The sequence below is a fragment of the Giraffa tippelskirchi genome, chromosome 3 (genome assembly GCF_054371585.1).
Source record: "Giraffa tippelskirchi isolate mGirTip1 chromosome 3, T2T-mGirTip1v1.2.pri, whole genome shotgun sequence".
NCBI lineage: Eukaryota > Metazoa > Chordata > Mammalia > Artiodactyla > Giraffidae > Giraffa > Giraffa tippelskirchi.
Genome location: NC_137277.1, coordinates 38,376,200 through 38,403,042, shown reverse-complemented (window position 1 = coordinate 38,403,042; position 26,843 = coordinate 38,376,200). Strand labels below are relative to the sequence as shown.

Genomic DNA, 26,843 nt, shown 5'->3' with positions numbered 1-26,843 from the left:
TCTAGAACACTGGAGACGGAGGGGCCCTTACCTAAAGCTGACCTACTAATAAAGAAGTGAGGTCTTGGTTAGGACTAGCCTTTAGGACACTGTGTTTCCACTGTAAGTGGCATGTTCGATCCTTGGTTGGGAAACTAAGATCCCTCAAGCTGTGTGGTGTGACCAAAAATCACACATCCAATTTGCAGCAGAGGTTGAACTAAAACTTGATCTCTATCCTGCTCTGAAGGTGAGGCTGCCTCTAAGTGATGCTAAGACTGCCGGGCGGAGAATGGTGCTTCTAGTACCGGCACACACAATGGTCACAGTGTGGGCCATGGTGCTGACAGTCCAGGCAGAAGACCAATGATGTATGGAGACCAGGGTCTTAAGAGAGAAGGCTGGCATCTTGTCCAGTCATTGGCAGTCTGTCCTATGCTAAACCAGGAGCATAGTCTACAATATGCTTTGTCCCAACTGCCAAACCTTTTTCACTTCGGCTGTCTGTGGGAGCTGACTTTATCAGACACACTTTCTTTAACTGTGGGAGGAGAAGGGGGCGACAGAGGATGAGATGGTTGGATGGCATCACTGACTCTATGGACATGAGTTTGAGCAAAATCTGTGAAAGAGTTAAGGACAGGGAAGCCTAGCGTGCCGCAGTCCATGGGATCGCAGAGAGTTGGACACGACTGAACGACTGAATAACAACTGCCTTGGTTTCTCTGTCAATACACTGTCAATACACTGATTCTCTTCCCACCATTCTGATGATGATATCTTTAAGTTTCTTTTGAGAGATTCTGTTCATTTGGGTCTCCACCTATCTATCTAGTCTACACTGAGCACCAACTATGTTCTCATCATCAGGGACTTTGTCCAAGGCTGTCTGTTCCTAGAAAAACGCAAATATTTTGTTAAAAACTATTACCAATGATTTGAAGTCATTTTTACCTCTGCCTTGACATGTATATTCTTTCACATTTATTAAATTCTCCAGCTAGATATCTTAGATAACCTAGGTGTCCTCATACTTAACATGTCCCAAACTGAACTTAGCTCCCCACTCCCAGATCCAAGACCATTCTTCCTATTCTGGTTAATACTTTTCCCACTCACCAAGTCACCCCCACCAGAAACACGGGAACAGTCCTAAATTCCATCTGCCTTTTCACCATACTTGTCAATCACACAGTCTAATTATCTTACCTCCCAAGTAGCAGAAGCCATCCTCATTTAATTATCACAACTAGTCTCCTGCATTCAAGCTTTTTCTTTTCTTTTTTTATTTCTTTGCCTCACAGCATGTGGGACCCTAGTTCCCCAACCAGGGACTGAACCCATGCCCCTTGCAATGGAAGCACAGAGTCTAACCCACTGGACCACCGCGGAAGTCCCTTCTTGCTTTCAATCTTATTATCCATCCTCTATTCATTTGAAGATTGCTTTCTCAATTACTATACAATATTTAAGATGGTTGTAAATATATATATATATATATAAATAATACTAATATATACCTACTCATCTCTACACCTAAGAAATAAAAAGAATTCTCCTTTACTTGTTGTTTATCATTTCCATGCATTTGTGTAATTTTACTAAGTATTTATGTACATGACAGAGAGATCTGGTTTATGTTTAAGTTTTAATTGAGGAATACCATACCTATACCTTCTACAACTTGCTATGTTTTGCTCATCATCATACTTGTGAGCACCATCCATGCTAGTAAAGGCAGCTCTACTTCATTTACTTTCACTGTAATATAGTATAATATGGTAATATAATATCTCCTACGAATGAATGTCTTGCTCTTCCAAGTTTATTGCTGTCACAAAGAATGCTGCAGTATCACTTTCCAAAATACAGAAAGCCCTCTCCTTTGAGAAAGGCCTCCTCTCTGCCTAAAACCATTACTGGTTGCCCAGAATCTAACACAATGCATTTTCTGCTAATCTACCGGGTTAGGTTCCACCAAGCAGCCTCTGGGTTATAGAAGAAGGCAAGTAAGGGGGGCTCAACTGACTCCTGTGTACTCTGACAATCTAACATTCACCAAATTATGATTTCAAGGGTCCTAAATTATTTTTTATCCTTTATCCATTCGCATCACTGAACTTTAGTTCTGAAAAACATTCCTAAAGTTATATTCTTGAGAAGAGGGCTACTTACCTTAATTCAAAGATATGGTAGAAAAACTCAAAATGTATAAAAATCACAAAAGAACATCTTACCATCCATATTCGAATCCCATCAGCCAAGGAATACACCTGTGCAAACTCTTCACTCAGGGCTGTCTTGCCCCCGCTGTTTACTGGGGAAAGGAGAGGTTATACTCAGTTAACACAATTCACTGCTGCAACATTAAGCCCAAAGTCACTTCCCAATCTCTGCACAGGAAACCTCTTCCCCTGACACTCACACACTGTATGTGCTAAAAGAGGACTGGGGGGAAAAACCATCAGGAAACTACAAACACCTGTAATGGGTTCTCTGTGTTACTTCACACTAACTTTTTTTTCAAATGAACAGCATCTGAAATGGATATACTATTAAGGTAAAATATAAAAAATAGTAAAAGCAAAATAAAAATTATTAAAAGTAAGAATTATTAACATGAAAAAAATTCATGGTATATATTAAGTGAAAAAAGTCAGTTATTAAACAGTATATACAAAATTATATTATTTAAAAACAGTATACAGGACTTCCCTGGTGGTGCAGTGGATAAGAATCTGTCTGCCAACTCAGAGGACATGGGTTTGATCCCTGGTCTGGGAAGATGCCACATGGTGTGGAGCAACTAAGCCTGAGCCCATGCTCCAGAGCCTGTAAGCCACAACTATTAAGCCCATGTGCTGCAACTACTGAAGCCCGTGAGCCCTAGAACCTATGGCTCCACAAAAAGAAAGCCATTGCAATGAGAAACCCTTGCACCACAACTAAGAGTAGTCCCTGACTGCCACAACTAGAGAAAGCCTGCATGAAGCAATGAAGATCCAGCACAGACAAATAGAATAAAATAAACAAATAATTTCAAAAATAAAATAAAATATACAAAGCATATATAGTAAAAACATGGTATGTACATATATACATATAACTAAATAAAAAGCCAGGTAGATACATAGCAAAATGACCATAGAAAAATGTTCTTGAAGTGGTGAAATTACAGTTGACAATTACTTTAAGCTTTTCTGTACTTTGTAAGTTTCTACATGAATAGGTATTATTTTTATAATTAGAAAAAAATTTTTCTAAGTTGTTTTTTTTTTTTTTTGTAATAATCCTATGAAGCCTGTCCCTTCTTTTCATCTTAAAAGCAAAGGAGGGACTTCCCTGGTGGTCCAGTGGCTAAGACTCCATGCTCCCAATGCAGGGAGCCCAGGTTCTATCCCTGGTTGGGGAACTAGATTTCACATTCCACAACTAAGAGTTTGCATGTTGCAACTGAAGATACTGCATGCTGCAACTAAGACCTGGTGCAGCCAAATAAATAAATATTAAAACAAATAAATAGCAAAGGATACTATACGAGAACAGGGTGACACTCTCTGTTGATCCAATGTTGATGCAATGAATTTTCTGAATACCTAGAAAGTGCCAGGCTCTACATCAGGTACTGGGAATGCGATGCTGAGAAAAACAAACATGGCCTCTGCCCTCAAACAGCTTACAGTCTATTTGAAAAATTCCCATACATTTCTAACCCAAAAGGGTGACAAATTTTTAGACAAAGATAAGCAAGTTAGTGAGACAAGGACCACTCTCAAAGTAGATCAGTCTTGAAGAATCCACAAATAGCCCTTTAGAGGCAGGGACAGAAAGGACTGGGACCAACTGTGCCTCCTTCAAAGCAACAGTGGTAGGTATTCTAGACAACTTGTACATAGTGAAATAGTTTTTGTTCCCACACTTGATTGTGTGTATCTCAACAACAGAAAGGTATGAACATGACTGGAAAAGAGCTGGGGGACCTCTCCCCCAGCCGGAAACTTTCTGTATCTCGGCTTTTTACTCACAAGGCTTTTATCCTTTCACTGACAGCTTGCACAGGTAACAAAGATTGTCAAGTTCTCTTACTACAATTGGACTATGAAAACATATACTGAATTTTTTTTTTCCCCAAAACCATGACGCTGTCAGTTCACTCCCATCCCATAGCTGAGATAACACTCTTCTATGTTATAGCTATTTCCTTAAGTCACTCATGCCTCTGTAATTTTACTTATTTGAGCAGCTTCTTAAAGGAAATATTAAGGTTTGAGCAAGTAATTGAGATGTTTTAGATCTCAGGAAATAAACTCTGCAATGTGAGACACAAAGAACTAAGCAATAAAGGTAGCAGTGCTAATAATATCCTTAGTAGTAATAATAATAATTAGAACAATAATCAATTAACTACTCGAAGGAAGGAAGCATTTGTTTCCGCTAATTTCATTGGCACCATGGAAAGAACAGACATCCTGCCAAAGTGCTTGGGATAGCCATACCCTGTCTTTACACTGGGTTTGAAATGTTTTTCCCCTGAAAGATGATGAGTAGGGAGAGACCCTCCCTCTTTGTGGGTCCTGTTAAGGCTCTAGTCTACACTTACTGTAAATACACAGAGATGGTATCCCTAGGGGACGTTGAGGGAAAGAAATGGCACGGAGCAGGCTACTGACAAAGGAAGCTGAGCAGGGATTATGCTACCAAGAAGCTGCAAGTCTAAAGATAAGAGTAATACCTGCATTTTCCTCCTTGGTTAGTAGCAGGTTCAATTATCAAAACATCTTTGGTTTTTACTGGAATTTCTTAACGTTAGAGCTTATCAACTCTAAACTTTACAGATAAGGATACTCGAGTGCAGAAAGGTTATCTGATTAATCTGAAGCTGCACAACTTCTGGTTTGTGAGCTGGAACTACAACCCAAGTTAAGTTTTCTTTCCATTAAACTTCTCAGCAGTCTTCCATGAGAATTCCGGACAAAGACAAATTACCTGTTGATGAGGAAACCCAAGGCTACTTGCTATATATTGCAATCTGCTGACTATAAATTGGTCACGAATCTCTTGATTGGCACAGTAGGAGTGACAAGATGAAGTCTATAGTTGTAGAAGGATGTTTATGTTCCAAAGTATTTTAAAACTTTCACTTAAGAAAAGCTTTCTTAAAACTTAGCAATTGGCCTTCAGATCAAAAATATTCCCTGTAGTATAAGTTACCATATTTTTGCAGCTTCTCATATAAGTCTGGAGTGCGATACACCAGAGCAGCAAAGGTGGCGTTCACAGCTTGATCAATAGTGGAACCAGCAACTATATCTGTCTTTGGGGCCTGTTTTCTACATGCCTGTATGAATCCTTTGCAAAGTTCTGAATATGGCCCACAGAAGTTCTGGGCAGGATCTGACTGTGCAAAGTCAAGAAGAAATTGATGGCAGGGATCATCAGGGATGTTCTTAACCTGGAAACAACAAAAACAAGAAAAACCATCATGTTTAACATATTCATTAAAAAAAATTAAGTTTACTGAACAACTACTAGGCCAAAGCAGAAGTATAAAACACAGTGCATACTCTCAGGAAGTTTCAGTCTATTTGGGGGAGATCAGACAGACACACGGGTTATTTAAAAAAAAAAAAAAAGAAGGGCAAACATAAATAAAACGTTAAAAGCATTTAAACTACCACTACCATAAAGCATAAAGATTATCGAGTGCCAAATGCCTAGAAGGGACAACAATGCTGAGAATTCACAGGAGAGAGCTCCTGGCAGGTTAAAGTAATTAAGAAAAGCCTTCTGGAGGGGATGGGTTTTGGTCTAGATCCTGAAGACTGGGCAGGTTTGGCCCTGAGGAACACAACCATTAGCAGAAGTTAAGAGCCAGTGGGGAGACTGACCTGGCCTGAAGTCTCAGCTGGGGAGTGGTGGGAACTAGAGTCAGATAGGTAAGGTGAAAGGAGACTGTAGAGAGCCTTGACTGTCACACTGAGGAGTTTAGACTTCACCCTGTGGGCAATGGGGAGCCATTAATGGTGCTTGGCAGTGGAATGACAAGATAATGCAGTGATTTAAAAAAAAAAAAAACAAACTTGGTAGGTACCAACGTAACAATGCAAGTGCAAGATGAGGGCCTGGATAAAGATGGAGACAGAGGAAATGGAAAGAGATCTCAAGGAAGAATCCACAGGGCTTGCAGGTGACTGGAAGGAAAGGGGAGAACAAGGTGGGGATAAAGGTGATGCTAGGTCGCAATGGCTTATGCCTGGGAGAACAATAATGACAGTAACAGGAGCGAACAGTCCGGGGAGACATCCTAGTTTTACACGTCTGAGTTAAACGGAGTCAGAACATTGAAATGGAAATACCTAACAGGAAGCTAGGCATATGTGACTGGAGCCTGGGAGAAGAACCAGGGCTGGAAACTGATTATTTAGGTTTTTTTCACACAGATGTGACGACAGAAGAAAGGAGACAGGATAACATCTTGGTGGGTTGCAGGAAAGCAGAGAAAGCCTGAATGAAGCCCACTTTTTATAGAAGAAGGAAGAAGAGAGGTCAATAAAGGAGGCAGGGGGAGTGGAGACATGTAAGAGAAGACAGTGGACTGCCATGGAATACAAGAAGAAAGGGTCTGAAGGAGCAGAGAAGTTAAGGAAGAGTCCCTGGATCCAGCCACTAATTACTGAAGAATTGAGGTGGGGGAAAGTGGGAAGAATTGAGAAAAGTAGTAGAACTGAGAGAGGGGGACAGAGAGACGAAAAAGACATAGTGGGCAAACTTGTTCAGTTTATAATATTATAAGCCTAAATAATGTGCTACTGTCCCGTGGAGAACAAATAAGCACAGCATACACCATCTGTTCTTAAGTGTGACTCAGCCTGCACAGGAAATAAACTCAACTCATTTAAACAAGGCCATCAAGAGAGATTTACTGAGCACCTACTATATTACCACTGCAGAGTCTGTCAGTTGATACTTTTGAACATCCGTTACACTGGCCCCTGTGAGGACCCCAAATGAACAAGGGAGAGTTTCTGCCCTCGAGGAGCTAACAGTTTCGTGGAGGGTGATAAGATACATACACAAATGTTTATAATTTAAAGTAATAAACATTAGTAAACATTTCTCATTCCAAATACAAAGATAAGCGAAAAGTAAATACCTCCTTATTATCCTGGGGTGGGTGAGTGGGCCAGTTTGCTTCTAATCCCAACTCTGCATGTATTTGGTGCCTGAAGACAGGTTTCCACAAGGGGGAGTTTAGGACTAATGCCATTTTTGCCTGGGGTACTGCCATGTTACTGCCTAACTCTGCAAAGAGAAGAAGAAGGCTTATGAGAGTTTTATTTTTCCCTTAATATATTGAGAATCTTTGAACTGATGAAGGAAAGCTTAAAAAAAAAAACCTGGGCATTAAGACTTGCAGGGAATTTACCCACATTTAGCAGAACCTAATTGTGATCCTTCATAAACACATAACCTGCTGAACAGAAACCATCAGGCAGTCCCGAAATGCTGCCATTCTGTATGACAGGTTCAGGTACAGGTCCCTCTGAAATAACTAAGCCATGAAGCAAACTGAAAGCAGAATGTGAACCATCTCTTGGGTGTAACAGGAGACCACTTAGAAATGACATGCTCATGATTTGTAAACTTAAGCTTGTAAAAGGGCTTCACTGATAGCTCAGTTGGTAAAGAATCGCCTGCAGTGCAGGAGATCCCGGTTCGATTCCTGGGTCAGGAAGATCTACTGGAGACAGGATAGGCTACCCACGCCAGTATTCTTGGGTTTCCCCTGTGGCTCAGCTGGTAAAGAATCCACCTGCAATGCAGGAGACCCGGGTTCAGAAGATCCCTGGGAGAAGGTAAAGGCTCCCCACTCCAGTATTCTGGCCTGGAGAATTCCATGGACTGTATAGTCCATGGGGTCGCAAAGAGTTGGACATGACTGAGCAACTTCACTTTCAAGCTTGTAAAAAGAATAATAGTAATAGAAAAATTACCCACCATATATGTGTTTATGAATAAACAAAAAAAGACTAGGTAGAAAATAGATTAAAATATTAATAATAGCTATGTCTGGGTATTAGGATTAAAAATGGCTTTTCCCCTTAGCCTTTTTCCATTAGGCAATTTTTTCCATGATATTTTACTTTAAAAAGGAGAAAAACTCAAGAAATGATACAGGAAAAAAATTACACTAGAAAGCTTCATTCTAGCTGTTTCATTCATTCTTGGATGAATTTAACACATAAGTTGAAGAAATCACTTTAAGGTAAAATCCATGTTCACATATTTACACATATTCACATAAAAGTCACATAATAAGAGGATATACAATTAACTTATTCTGAATTTCTGCCTTCTTGTTGGAGGATATCAAAACTTAACAAAAAAAATGAGGACAGTGCTGCCAAAACCAGCCCCCTCCCTGACTTGTCCTCCACAGACAGGGAAACCATCATAGCCCTGGTGATGTGCCCCAGTGTCTGAGTCAAGCAACTTGATGAAACTGGTGTCAAGGGAACATTTTACTTTGGTTGGGTTTCAAGGAAACTGAAAGGGAATTTTATCAGTCCCTTTGCTCTGCCATCACGTGGAGACAACTTACAGGAAGGGGGTACCACTTTGCTCTTCAGTGTGGCTGTAGCAAGGAGGGAAGGGACAGTTTGGGGACTTACGGTGCACAGACTTGAGCGCCATGCACTGGGAAGCGAGGCGTCCCATCAGTCGGGATACCAGGAGCTGTAAATCCAGCCCCCAAGACACAGTGACATCAGGCAGGCCGTAGGCGGTGACGGTGAATTTGTAGCCCCACTCATTGTTGCTGCTGTCGGAGTGGAAGAGAAACTGCAGCCGGGGACCAGCCTTAAAGGTCACTTTCTAGAGACAAAGAAGTCATGTGGTCAAACCAATTAGAGAAGGCAGCATTTTAGTAAGAAGCATGTTCTTGACTCAAAAAAGTCTAAATTTAAAACTGGCCTATATTCTCACCATTATGTCTTATCACCCCCTCCGAAAGTACTAAAGGAGAAATGAACAATGGAGTGATGAAACAGAAAATTCACCACTGTACCTTATGAAGAAGCAAAGTTGAAAACCGCTGGTCTCCCAATCTCAGATGCCCATCTGCCCACCACCTACTCAGCCAGAGACCATCCTGCCTGCTCCTCTGCTCCCAACCAAGACCACTGACAGTGAAGCAACACTTAACTTCCCAGCCCCAGAGACCACGTGGCCCTAACTATGAGGGAATCCTGGCTTTTACCAGCATGGTTGGGGCATTCCTGGACTGATCAGCCCTTCTTAATAAGGGTAACAATTCTCCATGTACTCTGGACAAAGTGATACAGACCAGGGGCAGCAAACTGTTCCTATGAAGAACCAGAGAGCAAGTTATCAGACTTTCTGGGTCACAAAGTGTTGTGGTGACTCAACCACTCCACTGCCATGCCAACGCAGCTACAGACGAAACATAAACAAACTGGCATGGTTGTACCCCCCAAAAAACTTAAGTACAAAACAGGTGCTGAACTCTGATATAAACACTTCCTTTTACAAAAGTGTAATATAAGTACTTCCCTTGAAAGACCATTATCTCTACTATCCCCTGAGGCTGAGAAAAGGAGAACTGTTGCAGAAACAGGCCTCACGTGATTCTCTAGAAACACCACTCACCCTGGGCCACTTGTCAGTGCCAACTTTGGTGTCATAGCGTGTTTTCCCACCTCTGGCGTCGGTAAATTCCAGATAATCATACCTGTGAAAGCACAACCTCTATCACTTTCCTTCTCTCATTTGTGATCCATTATAGCTTGGGGAAAAAAGAACAGATGAGCTGTACCTTTTTTCAGTTTCACATCTCTCATCAAATTCCACCTCGAAATAGGTTGCCCCTGGGCTGACAAAGACTGACACCTCATGGCAGTTATTTTCATAGTTGTGGGCAGACTCCTTGGTCCACGTATGTAACACCACAGGGCGTTCCTGCTGCCAAGTCTCGACATCCAGCTGAGCAGACAAACGAGTCGAGAGAGGAGGGTTTCTGTCACTCTACATCCATCCACACACAGAAAGCTGTGTCCTGCATCAGCTCCCCTGATGGCAGCCTTTGACACCCCCCTACAAATCACCACATGGGCTAAAACTACACCTGACGTTCTCATCTATACATATTGACCAAGATACGTTATACGTTTATTCAGCAGAGTAGACATGGGGTTTCCACTGCACTATGGTAACTCCAATTAGCTTTTATTTTTTTAATTATGACTATCTGTGAGAACTATTTCTTACTAACCAGTACTAGTGTGAATTTCGAGTGGTTTAAAGACTCGACACCCCTATTTGGGACGTTGGCAAACCTGAGCCTATCCTGTCTTCTCCCTCCTTTTTTCAGTCTTTGCTTTTTTTTTTTTTAATGGGCTTTTAAATATATGCCCTTTGAGTCCCCCAGAGTTGTGAGATCCAAATAAAACACTGAAAAAACGTAAGAGTCCTGTCAGGTTGAGTAAGGGAGAAAATGCTTTTAAATAACAACCCCTCTAATTTGCCTTTCAACAACAGATTTCCCCTTCTGGATTTCAATCTGGTTAATCATTTATATGGTTTTTTATATAACATCATGTGCTACACAATGATGAAATTAATCTACGTACAGCTTCCTTGGTGTCTCCTGTCTAATGCTGACCATGCCAAATCAGCCCAGACTGGCGTTTATTCTTGTTGGCAAAACCAAAACTGAAAAAGTTGATAAACACTGAAAAAATACTGGTAAGATAGAGGGAGTTCTTCTAGAGGCAACTTATTTGTGTAGACCTGTACTGAGTGGCATGCTCATGATGCGTGGGCACGGTGCTCCTGAGAGGGGCTACGAGGCACATTCAAATGCCCGCTCGAAGTACCTTGTTCACGCTTCCATCGGGGTCACTGCAGAGCTCCTTTAGCAGCTCTGTCAGGGCACTGAACTCTCTCAAGAGTGTGCAGTGTGAAATGTCCAATGTGCAAAAGTCCAGGAGAAAGATCACCTGAAGGAAGATGAATGAAGCACTCAGCGTCCGCCTCAGAGTCAGCTGGGAATGCAGATGACCAACCCCCCTCCCGCCTCTTATACACGGCTGCCACTCTGTCTTACCAGCTGGCGAGCTGCCATCGAAAACACCGAGTTACATAATTTTTCTACTATGGTTTTCCCACTGTACTGTGACAAAAGGGATTCCAAAATCACTCTCATGCGTGCAAGAAACTGCCCCACATCTGCCAAAACATAAGGAGAAGAGTTAATAGTTTCTATGGTAGAAACATCACTTGCTTGGTGACCATCAAGGACAAAGCTAGAGAGGGTCACAGGAGCTGTGGAGGGACTTCATCAGAAAGACCATGAGACCATCAGTGAAAGTGAAAGTGAAAGTCGCTCAGTCGTGTCTGACTCTTTGCAACCCATGAACTATACAGTCCATGGAATTCTCTAGGCCAGAACACTGGAGTGGGTAGCCTTTTCCTTCTCCAGGGGATCTTCCCAACCCAGGAATCGAATCCAGGTCTCCTGCATTGCAAGCGGATTCTTTACCAGCTGAGCCACAAGGTAAGTCCATGAGACCATCAAGTGTCCTACAAGTGTTTTCCTCTGGGAGGGAAACCATTGCAAACCTCAGTAGAAGTTTACTCTTAAAAGTGAGGCTTTTTTTTTTGTCTTTGCTACTTTTCAGTGGGGTGGAGGTATGATTTTTATAAATGAAAGTACACGGCTGACCAAGCCAGTTGTTGGTCTGCCTTTCCCTTTGTTTACAAAGGGCCCGTCTCCAGGTACACCATTCGACAGGCCAAACTTGAAGAGTCAGGACTCAATACTGTAAGCATTTTTGACACAGCTCCGAGATCAGGTTTGATGGTACTGATTTTTCCACATACAAATTCTCAGAACTTGTTGGGTTTCCTATGATTTTCTGGGGATTTATGGGATATGAATCTGAAAATTTTCAGTTATCAGCAAGGATCACAGAAGTGCTCACATATACCTCAGATTCTGAAAGTTCGAGACTTTCGTTTTTTGGATAACTTGATTAAAAGAGGGAAGACAGACTGTACTGAAGAGGATGGTATCATCTCAGAGTGCTGTGTGACTGCAGAGGCAGCGTTTGGGCTGTGAAATGACTCAGCCCTTCAATAAACACACTTGGGCACACTACCACATTCAGAAAGGAAACTCAGAGCAAAAAGACACGCTACAGAATTCTATTTTAAGGAAGACAACAACAACAACCTGAAGACAGATCTGATTTGTAACAATGAAATGAAAACCACATACGCTCTACAATATGCATGAAGTACTAAGATGAGAGCACACACACAGAGCCAAACCCAAACACCTTTCTGTTCTCATGGGTTCTGTGCTGACACTTACATCTGTCAATGAGGTCGGCGGCCAGATCCTTGGCTCCAGAGTCCGTGCTCTTCAGCTGCAGGTAGCACCAGGAGAGCAGGCTGCCTTGGACAGACCAGAACAGGGAGGAGAGCACAGAGCCCACCTCCTTCTGAGCACCATCAACCATCAGCAGCTCACACTGCACAAGAGGAGACAAACGGGGAGTGTTTACAACAAGGCCACTGGCAGGACACAGCCGGGGCATTCTCTGAGAGAGCGGCTGTCAGAAGTGAAGAGATTTAGGCAAGTGGAGAATAGTTATGAGAGAGCTTTCAACCCCAAAGTGACTGAGAAAGATGGTAGTATGAGAACTCCTCTCCTGTCCGCCGGCTTTTCAGAATCTTTACAGATGGTTTCGACTCTGTGGGCCACCGCCTTCTGCCCCTTAGGAACCCTACACCCTAGTTATCTCACCTTTCTTTCTCTCTTTCTCTCTGTCTGTCTCTCCTCCTCTCTCTCATCTTCAAAAATTCCTTTTTTCTCTGGCTCCTTCCTCTGAGCCTTCAATCAAATCTCTCGCATTTTAGATGGTCATGGACACATTGCTATATTTAAAACAGATAACCAACAAGGACCTACTATATAGCATATGGAACTTTGCTCAATGTTATGTGGCAGCATGGATGAGAGGGGAGTTTAGGGGAGAGTGGATGCTTGCTTATGTATGGCTGAGTCCTTTTGCTGTTCATGTGAAACTATTCCCAGGTGGTGGTAGTGGTAAAGAACCCACCTGCCAATGCAGGACACATACGAGACATGGGTTTGATCTCTGGGTTGGGAAGATCCCCTGGAGGAGAAAATGGCAACCCACTCCAGTATTCTTGCCTGGAGAATCCCATGGACAGAGGAGCCTGGTGGGCTCCGGTCCATATGGTCACAAAGAGTCGGACATGACTAAAGTGACTTAGTGCACATGGAACTATGACAACACTGTCAGTGGGCTATACACCAATCCAAACTAAAAAATTAAAAAAACACACCCATTTTACAAAACAATTCTTTATCCCTCTATGGCTCTCTAACCATCATCTTTATTCTCCAGTTTCTCTGGAGAATCACCTAACCTCTAGAGATAAATTCTTATATCTACAAAGCACAAAATACTTTATTTCCATGTAAATGCCCCAAACTGGAAACAACCCAGCTATCCCTCCAAAATAAAGTGGATCAATAAATTACAGCAGATGCGTAAGGGGAATATTGTGAACCAGTGAAGGGTGGGGGAGGAGGGCGAACCGTAGCACATACTTCAACATGGATGAATCTCAAAAATGCTGAGAGAAAAATAGCTTGTCCCAGAAGACTGTACACCATATGATTCCATTAAAGCCCAAACCAGGCAGAACAAGCCTGCTATGTAGGGATAACTAGAAACGAAAACAAGGGTATGGTGAATATAATATAAACTTCAAAATGGTGGTTCCCTCTGGTGAGGAAGAAGGAAGGTGAGCCATGGAAGGGCACAGCGGGTGAGAACGGACTTCAAAAATACTGGGAACGTTCTGGTTCTTAAAATAGATAGCTGTTTCTTTAAATTGGCCATCAATATACCTTTTTTTGTACATGTACTCCATTTGAAAGAGCTGCTCTCACCTGCTGTCCTTGCCTTCCCCCTCCCTGTCATTCTACCCTTTCGGTTCCCACCACTCGCTGATATCGTTCTTCAAAGGCATTGGTCACTGCCTAGAGAGCCTCCCCATTTGACCTAAGTCCTGAGGGCTCTCTCTGCTGACTACTGTCCTTCTTGAACTCTCTCCTCGCTCTGCTTCCATCTCTCCTGAATTTCTTCCTGCCAGGCCTTCTTACTCTCCCAGCTACCCTACCTATGTAGATGCCTACAGGTAATGAGAGGACACCGACATTCACAGCTTCAACTAGCACTGCTTGGTTAATGATGGCAAATCTCCATTCCCAGCACTGACTCAGCTTGAGTGTTCAACCAGACATTGTCACATGAAGTCCTGCTAGGCCAGAAACCCAGCATGCTCAAAGTCTAGCCTTTATCACTCTCCTCTTCAAATACTGGCTCCTCCCCATCTTGTCACTAGTTACACATGCTGTTCTAGCAGGAACACCCCTCCCTCTCTGCCTGGTCAGACACTATTCGTGGGCTCATGAGGAGCTCCAGTACCACCTCCTCCAAAAAGCCTTTCTCAAGCTTTCCCCCTTCGTCTTAAAAAAGAAAAAAAAGGAAAAAAGTATTTTAAAAATCATTAGCACAGAAAAGAGATCATCCTTTCAGATTTTATCAGCCTGCAGATTTGCAAAGTAATCATACATTTTAAAAAAAGTTATAAGTGATTTCCCACAGAAATCACACCACAAATACATGACTCTATGCTGGGTTCACTGACTGACACCCCAAGGGCACTCGGTAAATACCCATTCCTCCTCTTCAAAGGGAGTCTTCATGGGCACGTTCGGGTATTTATTGCTGGCCGACTACCAAGAGGCAGGGAAGCGTCCCCTCACTTGACTTGGAGCAAAGGCAGGCGGGGCACCTCTGTGCTCATAAGCATGGAGTTACAGTCACGCCATAAATGAGGGCTAAAGGGGAAGGAGCCACAACTGCTCCTCTCTGTCTCCTAAAGAGGCGAAGGAAACGGAGTGGCATCAGTTACCTCTCGAGTGGCAACGGACAGCAGGGTGTTCATGACCGCCAGCACTTCGCTGATGTCCATGTCAGCCAGATCGCCTTTCTCAGGTAACAGCAGAAGGCCGCCTGGATCCTTATCACTGGAAGGACATCAAGTAGTCATGACATCTCGTGTCAGGAAGGGGATTTTCATGCTTTCTATCTCAAAAGAGAACCCAGCAAGTTTTCAGTGTCAGTTCTATGGCATGTGAGGGGTTTGAGTCAGAAAAGGGCCAGGGTCCCATTGGAGTCTGTGTCACTGTCCATTCACAAGTCCTTATGTAAGCACAGGCCCATAAATCTTCAAGTCCTTAGAAAAGATGCCAGGGAATAAACACGATGAATAAATCATCTTGGCCACCAACAGGAAATACACCTAATTTCATGACTGCTAATTTGACAATCCAGGCTAAATATTCCCTGTATCTTCAAAGGTTCTTCACATGAGCCCCAGGTCCTTTCATCATTCTTGATACTCGATTCTGAAGACATCTTATAGAGTTCTCTAAGCCTGCTGTCCATACAAGGCACAGTCTACCTGCAGACAGCTCAGGCTTTAATCTCCTCCTCCTTCAAAACTTTATACCTCCAATAATGCAACCTACAGGCCCATAAGCTTCTCTGGTAGTCAAAGCAGGTAGTAGTCTCCACATCACCGCTCCCAGCACACTTTTTGCTGAACTACCGCTCTGTGCCTCTGCAGTTGGGCTTTCACATATTTGGGTTTTAAGCCCAAACTCCTGTGCTTCTATTTTTGTCTTCAAAAATTATGTAGAAACTGAAGTGTTCAAGGAGACTCCCAATGAGCTCCACTCTAAATCGTCTTACAGTGACTGGGATTTGGAGCAAGCTCTTGACAAGACTATCGTTCTACCACTATTTCAGTCATGTCGAAGGCCAGTAGTAATACCTCACTCTAGAAACCTGGCTGAGTGAGGAAGTACCTGGTTACTCCAAAAGCACCTGAAAGGAAGGGAGAGCTCAGGAAAACAATGTTGCGAAGACCTGAAGTATTGGACAATTGAGAAGAATTATAAACTTACCTAAAATACGTGCAGAGTGAGCGGAAAGTGAGCTGCATGGACTGCTTGTGTTCCTGCTCGGTAACATTCTTCTAGAAAACAAGAAACTGCACATTCAGGAAATCTACTCCATGGATGGTTCCAGAACCCTTGAGCAGAACGAAAGACCATGGCCCACTGTTCCCAAACATGATGAATGTTGGGGTCGGCAGACCACCTCTTGGGCCGGACTGAGACCTGGCCTAGTGCTAAGAGGGAGCAGAACTCCCTGCCTAAATCAAGGAGGGCAGGCAGGTTTACTTTTGTTCACTGCTGAAGCTGACATGTTGAAGCTTTCCTGAAGGAAAGCCTGATGCAAATGTTTAGGAAGGTGACTTCCAAAAGATGTATACTTTCATCACTGGGCATGCCATTCTGAGAAGAGGGGGCAGAGATGGATAGCGTTTTTTATGAGCTTCCTATTTTTTTTTAAAACAGGATCTAAGCTTTCTCTGTGTCAAGTCCAAACAGCCAATGGTGACAGTTACAGAAATCACACCCTCTGATGAGGCTGTGGGTTACTTTGCAGGTTTTTTTTCTCTTCTTAATTCAATAAATGTATTGAACATCTACTGCTAGCAAGGCATGGGGGGTGATTTCCACAGAATTTAAGACTCAAGGCCCTGCCTGGCACTAGAGGGTGGGAGAGAGAAGATATGGTCACAAAGGATAGCAGTTTAACTCATCTGCATGAGAAGAGGGAAAAAATACAGCCCTTAAGATAGATGGACAAAGGAAAAGTTTATGAGCTGCTCTACTAACAGACAACAATGTCATTCAAAAGGTTGCATGTCCTCTTTCTATTTTTCTGTGTGGGACACAGGCTAGCAAAAAAAAAAAAAAAAAATTTCCTCAGTTGCCTGGTAAATGCTTCCAGCAAACAAGTAGGACAGAGACTCGCCCACAATCCAATGGGTCATGTCAGCTGATGCTGTCAGAGGTTATACCCACAAAGTGAAAACTGATTCAAAGGGAACCCTCCTGCATTACTGGTGGGAATATAAATGGTGCAGCCATTATGGAAAACAGTAACAGCTTTTGAAAGTTCTCAAAATATTAAAAACAGAACTACCACGTGATCCAGTAATTCCACTCCTGGGTATTTATCCAGAGAAAACAAAAACACTAATGAGAAAAGATATATGCTCCCCAATATTCATTGCAGCATTATTCACAAAAGCTGGGATATGTAAGCAACCTAAGTGCCCATCAATGATCAGATAAAGAAGATGTGAAATATACATACATATATGTATGTATGAATATGAGCCATAAAATCTTGCATTTGTGACAACATGGATGGACCTAGAGGGTATTATGCTAAGTGAAATGAGTCATACAGAGAAGGACAAATATTGTACGATTTCACTTATATGCAGAATCTAAAAAAAAAAAACAAAAAAACAAATGAACAAACATAATGAAACAGAAACAAAGTTATAGATACGAAAAACAAACCAGTGGTTCCCAGAGCCCAGAGGGTTGGAAGGAGGAAAGAAACAGACAATAGAGATTAAGACTACAGACTTCCAGTGCAAATTAGTCACAGGTATGAAAAGCAGCATGGGGAACACAGTCAATAACTAAATACTATTCTCATATGTTGACAAGTCATAGACAGCATGGTGATCATTCTGAAATGTATAGAGTTACTGAATCACTATGTTGTACAACAGGAAATAATGTAGTGTTGTAGGTTGATTATACTTCAAAAACAAAGAGACTCATAGAAAAAGAGGTCTGAGGCAGGGATGGGGGGAATTGGATGAAGGTAGTCAAATGATATGAACTTCCAGTTATAACACAGATAAGTACTGGGGGTGTAGAGTACAACATGACAAATGTGATCAACACTGTTGTATGTTACATATGAAAGTGGACAAGAGAGTAAATCCTAGGAGTTCTCATCACAAGGAGAAAAAGTTTTTTCTATTTCCTTGATCTTACATCTATATGAGATGATAGATGTTGATTCAACTTATTGTGATAATTATTTCATGACTTATGTAAGTCAAATCTTTATGCTTGTATACCTTAAACTTATACAATGCTGTATGTCAATTATATCTCAAAAAAACTGAAAGTAAAAAACACCTGATCCCTCAAGCTGATATGCACGTTTTGTAGACAGCTGAAAACAACCAAAGATCCTTCCTCCCTCCTCTCTGAAAACTTCCTCAACCACTTAACAGAATTCTCCTCTAAAATGCCTATTGCAACTTGGGGTTAGTTCTTCCTTGCGGCAGTGTCCCCAACTGTACTGCAGTCATTTGGCAACAGGGACCACACTTTACGCTTCTTTTACTCCCTTTTTTGTTTCTATAGGGCTTTACGCATCTGACAGGGCACTTCTATTGCTTGTGCAAAGTAGCTGTTACATACAGAAATGCCTTTTTAAAATGCTGCATCTCGTTTTCTTCATCAGCTCTTCTCAGTAATTCTATTTAGTTGCTTGTCTAAACAGACTAATAATGATTGCATGTTTTATTCTTTTTATATTTTTAAAATTTCTTTTCCTTGTCCTACAGCAGTGGCTTGGCCTTCTAATACCATATCAAGAGAAGCAGTGACAGTAAGCACCCTTGGCTTATATCTCATTTTGAAAGGGATGAGTCAGTGACCCAAAGACCCAGTACATTGATTTTTGTAGGTTTTAGATACATGCCCTCCACCAGATTAGGGGAGTTTGTATGGGTTTTGTTGTTTTAGTCATCATCAGAATTAAATCTTATTAAAGTATCTTCTGTAGTTGTCAATATGATTTTTTTCCTCTCTGATTTCATTGACTAATTTTCTAATGTTAAACTATCCTTTCATGCCTAGGATAATTCCAACTCAATCATGATTTTGGGTGAGAGGATGCAGCTGAGGATTAAAACTTGGTTGTATTTTCTTTATAGATATAAACTGAAATATTAACGAATAAGTCAGGGATTTACTTTGATATAATCATGGTGTGGGGGGAGGAGTATATGAGGTATATAATGGGTGAAACAAGTTTAGCTTGAGTTTGTAATTACTGAATCAGGTGATGGGTACATTTGAGAGGTTGGAGGGACTGATATGTATTATTTAGTCTAGTTCTGTATTTAGATTTTCCCATAATAAAAAGTTAAAATGTTAAAAATAACACTTGGTTGTAGGCATGTCATAAAGATGAAGGAGACTAAACCCTCCCCTTGTGATCCAACAGGTTCTGAAATGGAGGTTGGGATTATCTGTCATCCCCATCTTGAGTATAGTGCTATGTCCTTAGATACCTGTGTCCCACACAAAACTTTGCATACAGCAAGTATTAAATACACCTTTGGGAAACCAAAACTGAGAGGACGTCAGAGAAAACAAAAACTACTAAGTTTCATGCCAAGATAGGTCAAGAGTGGAATCTGCACTTTTAACATAAATAATTACCATCATGGTGAAGAGATGATTCCGCCGGGTCTGTCGATCAGGAAAGAAGATGGCAGCCCCATTGAGAAGGGTGTTCCTGACTTCTTGTTTTAGTATTTCCATGGGCACAGAGTCTCCATCCAACCTATCCACCACTGATAAAAATGAGCAATCAGCTTTAATATAGCCCATCTATTCACTCACAATATATATATTTGCTTTTTAACCCATAAACTCACTACCAGAACAAAGAAATACCTTTGCACAAGCTAAGCAGTGTAAAGGAATTATTTTTTTGTTTGTTTACATTTAACAAAAATAAAGACTCTATGTTCCAGTTTTTCTTTCATTATTTCTCTGTTCTTTTGAGACACAACTTGGCAAAGCCTTAAAAACAACTTCAGATGATCACGTGTCTTATTCTCAATCAATCATTACCATCTCCCCCCTTCAATCTATCAGCCTTATCCCTGTGGCTTAGCTGAAGTAAAGACTGAATGTTGTTGTTATTCAGTCACTAAGTCATGTCCAACTCTTTGCGACCCCATGGACTGTAGCATGTCAGACTCCTCTGTCCTCCACTGTCTCCTGGAGTTTGCTCAAATTCATGTCCATTGAGTCGGTGACGCTGTCTAACCATCTCGTTCTCCACTGGAGAAGGAAATGGCAACAACTCCAATATTCTTGCCTGGAGAACCCCGTGAACAGTATGAAAAGGCAAAAAGACTGGAGAGTGTGATAATAATTACTCTCAGTAAAACACAACTATATGTCAGAAACCAGGAGGAAGGCGTTGAGGAGGACTAAATCCTGAACTCCAAATAATGATTCAAAGAAGATTGAGGAAACTCATTTTCCAAAGACATAAACCTTTCACTGGGTTTGCATGGTCAAAGAACCCCCGGTTCTCTACAGCGAGAGGCCCTGCAGGGCACCAGAACAGGGTCACAGTGAAGAGGAATCCCAATCCTACCACTGCACAGGTGTGTGTAGAGCTCCTTGGCAGCCTCCACCGGCCTAGGGCGCGGGCTTGGAGCCTTGGCATCCTCAGCGGCGGTGGGAGCGTCTCCTTGCAGCACCGAGAAGCAGCTCTGGAGGAGCTGCAGAAGCAGAGTTTGGGCACAGACGCACTCTTCCCTGGGGCTACAGAAAGACAAAGACCATCAGAGAGCAAAAGGGCCAGCTGCTTTTCCCTCGCAGTCCCACAGCTATCTATGAAGGACTCTCCCCACTAGGCATCAGGCTCAGTAAAAATGCCAACTGAGAGGAAGAAAGGTAGAAAGGAAAGAACAGTGTACGAGGTACGGAGTCTGAAGACACAGACCTTGTCTGACTCTGCCTACTCTGTGGCAAGGAAATGCATTTCTGACTCTGTTTCATCAGCAGTAAAAATGAAGACACTATAATACTTGACCTGGCTTTCATTACAAGGTAATATAAAGGGCAAAATGCTTGCAAAAACACTACCCAAATAAAGCATTTTACAGAAATATAAGATATTATTTTCAACAATAAACAAATCTTTCAAATCAGAACAAGATAAACTAATAGGAAGTAAAAAATCCTGGGGGGGAAAAAACAACTGTTCATTTAGAATAGCAAAACTCAGAGTTTTCAGTTGTGCTTATATGACTATCATCTTTACCATTTGAGCCACCAGGGAAGCCCCACATGACTACCATCTTGTAACAGATTCCAACTTACTTTTGCTTTAATTTACTGTAAAAATTCCAGAAGATCTGCAAGTCAAGACCCGCGAAGTCCAGAAAAGATTTATATTTTAAGCCACTTTCCTTCTGCTGTACCTAAAAAATAATAAAGACCAGAAAAAATAAAACTGAAAAATGCATTTGGAGAAATATCTTAACGGCTCATTTACTTCTCATTATTAAGGGATAAGGTAGCTCCTCGTGTGTAAAATCCCAGCATAACTGATGTGACCCTTAAATAACAATCTGTGGACAACTATTTTTGGGTGTGAAACTTTATAAAATATGTGCGTGTGTGTGTATACACATTCATGTGAGTTATACACGTAACATACATACACACATCCCTGTGAAAGCTCCCTGACTTCACAGATACGACACCTGGGACATGAGGGACCTTTACTTGGTGATGACTACTGTCCAGGATCGTATTGCAGCTTGTTTTGATCCTTCCCTGAGCACAGGCTGAAAGATCAATCCTGCTGTAAACGCTCTTGCTACATCTAAGCATCTCTCTCTCATCTGCTGTTTTCTCCTGTGACAGGAGAGCTCCAAAGAACAAACAATGCACATACAAACTGAGTCATCAGTCTCTGAATGTGCCATGAAGCAGAATGAAGGTGAAGAGTAGACACTGTTGCATCCCACACACGAGAGGGCTCTATCAGATTCCTGAGACATAAGCCATGTTCTCTGTGGTGACGGCTACAAAAATCTGAGTGGGCTGTCACTGTGTTTTTATTAGTGACTGTAAAAGTCAGTATCGAAAACACAATGTTCACAGCAGCATTACTGACAATAGCCAAGATGTGGAACCAACCTAACTGTCCGTCAACAGATGAACAGATCAAGAAGATACGGTATATATATACATATACACACACAATGGAATATTAATCAGCCATGCTGCTGCTGCTGCTGCTAAGTCGCTTCAGTCGTGTCCGACTCTGTGAGACCCCATAGACGGCAGTCCATCAGGCTCCCCTGTCCCTGGGGTTCTCCAGGCAAGAACACTGGAGTGGGTTGCCATTTCCTTCTCCGGTGCATGAAAGTGAAAAGTGAGAGTGAAGTCACTCAGTCGTGTCCGACTCTTAGCGACCCCATGGACCGCAGCCTACCAGGCTCCTCCGTCCGTGGGATTTTCCAGGCAAGAGCACTGGAATGGGTTGCCATTGCCTTCTCTGTAATCAGCCATAAACAGAATGAAATTTTGCCATTTGTAATAACATGGATGGACCTGGAGTGTATTACACTAGTGAAGTCAGACAGAGTAAGACAAATACTGTAATCTTTCACCTATATGTGGAATCTAAAAAATGAAACAAACAGATATAATAAAACAGAAACAGATGCACAGATACACAGAACAAAACTAGTTACCAGCGAGAAGAGGAGTGAGAGGAAGGGCAAAATAGGTGAAGGGGATTAAGAGGTACAAACTATCAGGTATAACATCAATTTTAAGTTATAAGAATATAATGTGTATCAGGGAATATAGCCAATATTTTATAATAACTTTGCATAGAGCATAATCTATAAAAATATCTAATTACTATGTTGTATACCTAAAGCTAATACTGTAAGTCAACTATATTTCAACTTTTTAAAAATCCTGTTATTATTTTGGGAATTCAAATAAAGAGATACAACTCACCTACACTTCAGGAGTACTTCTAGGACTTAAAGAAGACATAAGTCCCATAAATGTGCTTTGGCTCCCCAGTGACCCCTGGCAACCCCAGCTGGGCATCTTTAAGATCTCTGTGCAGGTCTATTCCAGGAAACCTCAAGATGGTGATCACAGGCCACTTTGTTTTCCACTTACTGATGCCACCAATGCCCCACGCCGCACTCCCCTTGAATTCCCAACATCATCACAGCAGTGACGCCTGCCATCCTCATTCAAACTGCATGGCCTCAGCAGGGATGGTGTTCCTTCCCCCAAACACATCATTTACTTTTCCCAAAGGAACGAAGTTTAACAACTGAGGAAACGCTACCAGGTCGTGGGCGAGCTGCTGGATGAACTGAAGGGTCTTGAGGAGCAGTGTGGCCCCGCAGACACTCTCCTCCGTGCCCCTTCTGCAGTGAGCACAGACGGTGCTCTGTTCCGCTTCTGCTCTCGCAGGCCGGAGGTAGCCACTGATGCTCAAGCCTTGTACTCCCAAGCGCTCTGCCGACTCCTGGCGGGTGCAGAGGAACTTTACCATCAAATACTGGAGAGAACAAGAGAGACGCGATGAGAAGGACTCAGAAGCTCTGGTACTGATGAAAGGGAGGTGAAGGTCATTCTGGGCAGGTCCCCCTATGACTTTCATGATTAATGAGGTCCCACGACGCCTAGCACTGGGGACACAAAGTATAAGTCTAGAATCAACAGCAAACAGAAAGAGACAATACAAATGCTGGAGTCAGTTTCTGGGAAAGATCACAATAAGAGAAATGGCATGACTCCCTCTTCAAGGCAAAAACAGGATAAGACAGGATAAATAAGAGAAAGATGTCTGCTCTGTGGCACAGTCATTTTGGTTTCTTGCTTGAATTTTCTCTTTTTTAAATGTAGGCCATTTTTAAAGTCTTTATTGAACTGTTATAATACTGCTTCTGTTTTTGTTTTTTTCTTAGCCAAGAAGCAGGCGGCATCTTAGCTCCCCAACCAGGGACTGAACCCGCAAACCCTGCATTGGAAGGCAAAGTCTTAACCCACTGGACTGCCAGGGAAGTCCCAGCACAGTCATTTTGAAACAGAAAACAGCTATATAGTGAGAACAGTCAATGACTGCCCTAACGGATCATCTCAAAACCCTCCAATTACATGTAACCTATGTGCTGGGAGCCTAGGACACAGCCTTGTCTTAGCAAAGCTAAAGTCATTTTCAAAGCCCAACTTCTATGCACACTCTCTGCTTATTGTAGTGAAAGCTCCTTTGTTGAGGATCTTTCAGAATCCACTACTCAGTTGCATAAATATTTACTGAGCAGCTACTATGTATAAATCCTAAAGATAGTTCTTATTTCTTTTATTTGAGCTTCTTACTAAGATTTACAATGGAGGTTACAAAAAATTAAGTAGTCAGATAATCACTGTGTCTTTCACAGCTACAGGAAGACATCTCTCTTGCACTTATGCCTGTGGACTTAACTGTTCTTTCAGCCTGAGATGCCCTTCTCCACACCTCTCAGCCTGGCTAAAGAAGGCAGCTTAATCAACTTTCAACACTTGGCATCACACCAACTTTCCTGGGAAGCCTTCCCTGGTGAATTCCAGACTGGGTAAATATTTTCCTCTGGGCTACAACACCCTGTATGTCTCTTTATCAGCCCAATCACAGTGTCTCATATGTCTGTGTCTCCCACTAGACTCTGAATCCCTTGAGGGTCACGATCATGTCTGATTAACCTCCAGGGTACCAGTGTTGGCATAGGCCTGGCACACAATGACCACTCAATAAACAGTTATAAGACAAAAGGAGGGGATGGGACTTCCTGGTGGTCCAATGGCTAAGACTCTGTGCTCCCAATGCAGGCGCCGCAGGTTTGATCCCTAGTCAGGGAACTAGATCCTACATGCCACAGCTCAAAGATCCTGCATGCTGCTACTAAGACCTGACCCAGCCAAATGAATAAATATCTAAAGAAAAAAAAAAAACAGACAAAAGGAGGGGAGGAGTGGGGAGGAACGTGAAGGCCACAACTCACTGATGCTTACTTTGGCAACTCTGCACTGCTGCAACTTGACATCTGCTTCATCCCACTCTTCTTCCAGCTCAAACCAGCCAATGGGATCATCTTCGCCAAGGATATCAGATGAGCAACCGATCCTGTAAACACAAAGGTACTCATAAACATTCTCCTATTTCTCAGCTTCTCAAGAGTCTAATTAATAAGGCACCACTTACGTGGCATTTGGGCTTCCCTTGTGGCTCAGCTGGTAAAGAATCTGCCTGCAGTGTGGGAGACCTGGGTTTGATCCCTGGGTTGGGAAGCTCCCCTGGAGAAGGGAAAGGCTATTCTGGCCTAGAGAATTCCATGGATTATACAGTCCATGGGGTCACAAAGAGTCAGACACGACTGAGCGACTTTCACTTCACTTTCACTTTACATGGCATTTAACTTGTTTAGATGGCCTGTCTGTTAACAACTGAGGCTGGGGTGTGCCAATTGGTGCCTGAGTATACAAGGGAGGTGGTGGTAATTTCCTCTCCACTTCTCAGCCTCCTCATCTGAACGATGGGAACTATTATTAGCCCCAAATATGACCTGAGAATTCAGGAGAAAGTTTGCTTCTCTGGATAACTGGATTATCTAAAGAATGAGACCTGAAGTCAAGGTATCTAAGATGAGCTACTCAGGAATAAAGTCCAGTGCAACAGCTGGTATGTGTTTCTGGAAAGAGTCAAAGGAGAGGCAGGTTCAGTTTTCTTTCCCTAGGATTGGCTAAAATATCTACGACTGGCCTGAGGTTCCTACTTGCAACAGCTGAAGGGTAAAAGCTGGGGAGCTTTCGGATCCTGGAGCTCCAAAAAAGCAAAACTTCAGCTTTCACAGGCCTCAGGATTTTTTCTTATTCCTTAAGAAGTCCTTACAGGAAAGCATTTTAACCCAAAAGCTGAAGAAGCACAACTGTGTGCCATTTCTTTTTAAAAACTGGATACATGAATGGTGCTTCCTTTTTAAGAATTAAATATCTGAGAAGGAGAAAATGGCAGTCTTTTCAAGTAACATTCCTAAAACTTTATTTAGTCTGTGCTACAGCTAACAAGCTAGCCAACACATACGTAATTCTGTATGGATTAAGATAAGCATTTACAACAACAAGAAGGAAAAAAACAAAGGACTCAGAATAATTTCTATAACAGAGAGAGAAAAAACGTTCTCTTCTGACCATAAGTCGTTCTAAGCATAAAACATTCATGACATAGTTAAGCCTAAAACCAGTGGTATTCCATCTAAGCCCCAAATCGTGTCAATGACTCTTATCAGTATTGAGTGTTTGAGGACTTTTTAATTCACTTTGGGAGTCATCAAGGAAATCTCTGAGATATAAAGAGCTGGCAGGATGTCAGAGAGGGGGAGAAGCAACCTTGCTTACTATATCAATTCATGGCAGTGTGGAAAAAACAGGGCTGAATATGTACAGCCCTTAAGTATGTATAGCAACCCCAAAGCTGGTCCCAGAGCATACTGACTAACTGACGTCTGACAAGAGGGCAGGGAAATAAAAAGGGCAAGACGACAGACGCGTGTCTTGGTAACATTTTGATCTCCAAGCTGGAGAGGGACCGATAATATGTAGGCCAAGTAAATGAGGATTTCAGAGTAGCTCAGGCTGGAACCAGGAGCTAAAATCAGCAAGGGACTAGTGAATAAATCTGTATTTAGGTTAAAAAAAAAATCATCCTATATAAGATGTGGAAGATCTTGTTTAACAGCAGGTTTAGGGAAAAAGACCTATATTAATATGTGCCAGGAGTGGGACACAGCTACTTAAAAACAGTGTAATCTCTGATCATTATTTTAAAAGAAAAGCATTCTTAAAAAAGCATGTATGCATGATGGGAGAGAGATGTTTCATTTAGAGGACTGGAATTAGGACCACTGAGTTGAGATTACAGCTACAAGATTTCAATCGAACAAGTCCTCATCTCTGAGAT

The 26,843-nt window shown here is 42.2% G+C and overlaps 1 protein-coding gene across 2 annotated transcripts in view; it reads right to left on the bottom strand.

Annotated features, from left to right (window-relative positions):
* The window catches only part of ZZEF1 (zinc finger ZZ-type and EF-hand domain containing 1), a 94,322-nt gene that overhangs the window by 39,609 nt on the left and 27,870 nt on the right, over positions 1-26,843 (bottom strand). Inside the window, exons 12-27 of one of the 2 annotated variants that reach the window (XM_081579863.1) lie at positions 24,899-25,010; positions 23,190-23,405; positions 21,185-21,285; positions 20,454-20,623; positions 19,502-19,635; positions 16,073-16,143; positions 15,016-15,130; positions 12,374-12,533; positions 11,105-11,226; positions 10,875-10,997; positions 9,815-9,981; positions 9,649-9,730; positions 8,652-8,853; positions 7,133-7,281; positions 5,191-5,431; positions 2,217-2,296 (exon numbers count right to left, since the gene is read on the bottom strand). In XM_081579863.1, coding sequence (XP_081435989.1) covers positions 2,217-2,296; positions 5,191-5,431; positions 7,133-7,281; positions 8,652-8,853; positions 9,649-9,730; positions 9,815-9,981; positions 10,875-10,997; positions 11,105-11,226; positions 12,374-12,533; positions 15,016-15,130; positions 16,073-16,143; positions 19,502-19,635; positions 20,454-20,623; positions 21,185-21,285; positions 23,190-23,405; positions 24,899-25,010 — 2,245 coding nt within the window. The remainder of the gene's footprint in view (positions 1-2,216; positions 2,297-5,190; positions 5,432-7,132; positions 7,282-8,651; positions 8,854-9,648; positions 9,731-9,814; positions 9,982-10,874; positions 10,998-11,104; positions 11,227-12,373; positions 12,534-15,015; positions 15,131-16,072; positions 16,144-19,501; positions 19,636-20,453; positions 20,624-21,184; positions 21,286-23,189; positions 23,406-24,898; positions 25,011-26,843) is intronic. The other variant, XM_081579864.1, reaches the window with a different exon arrangement.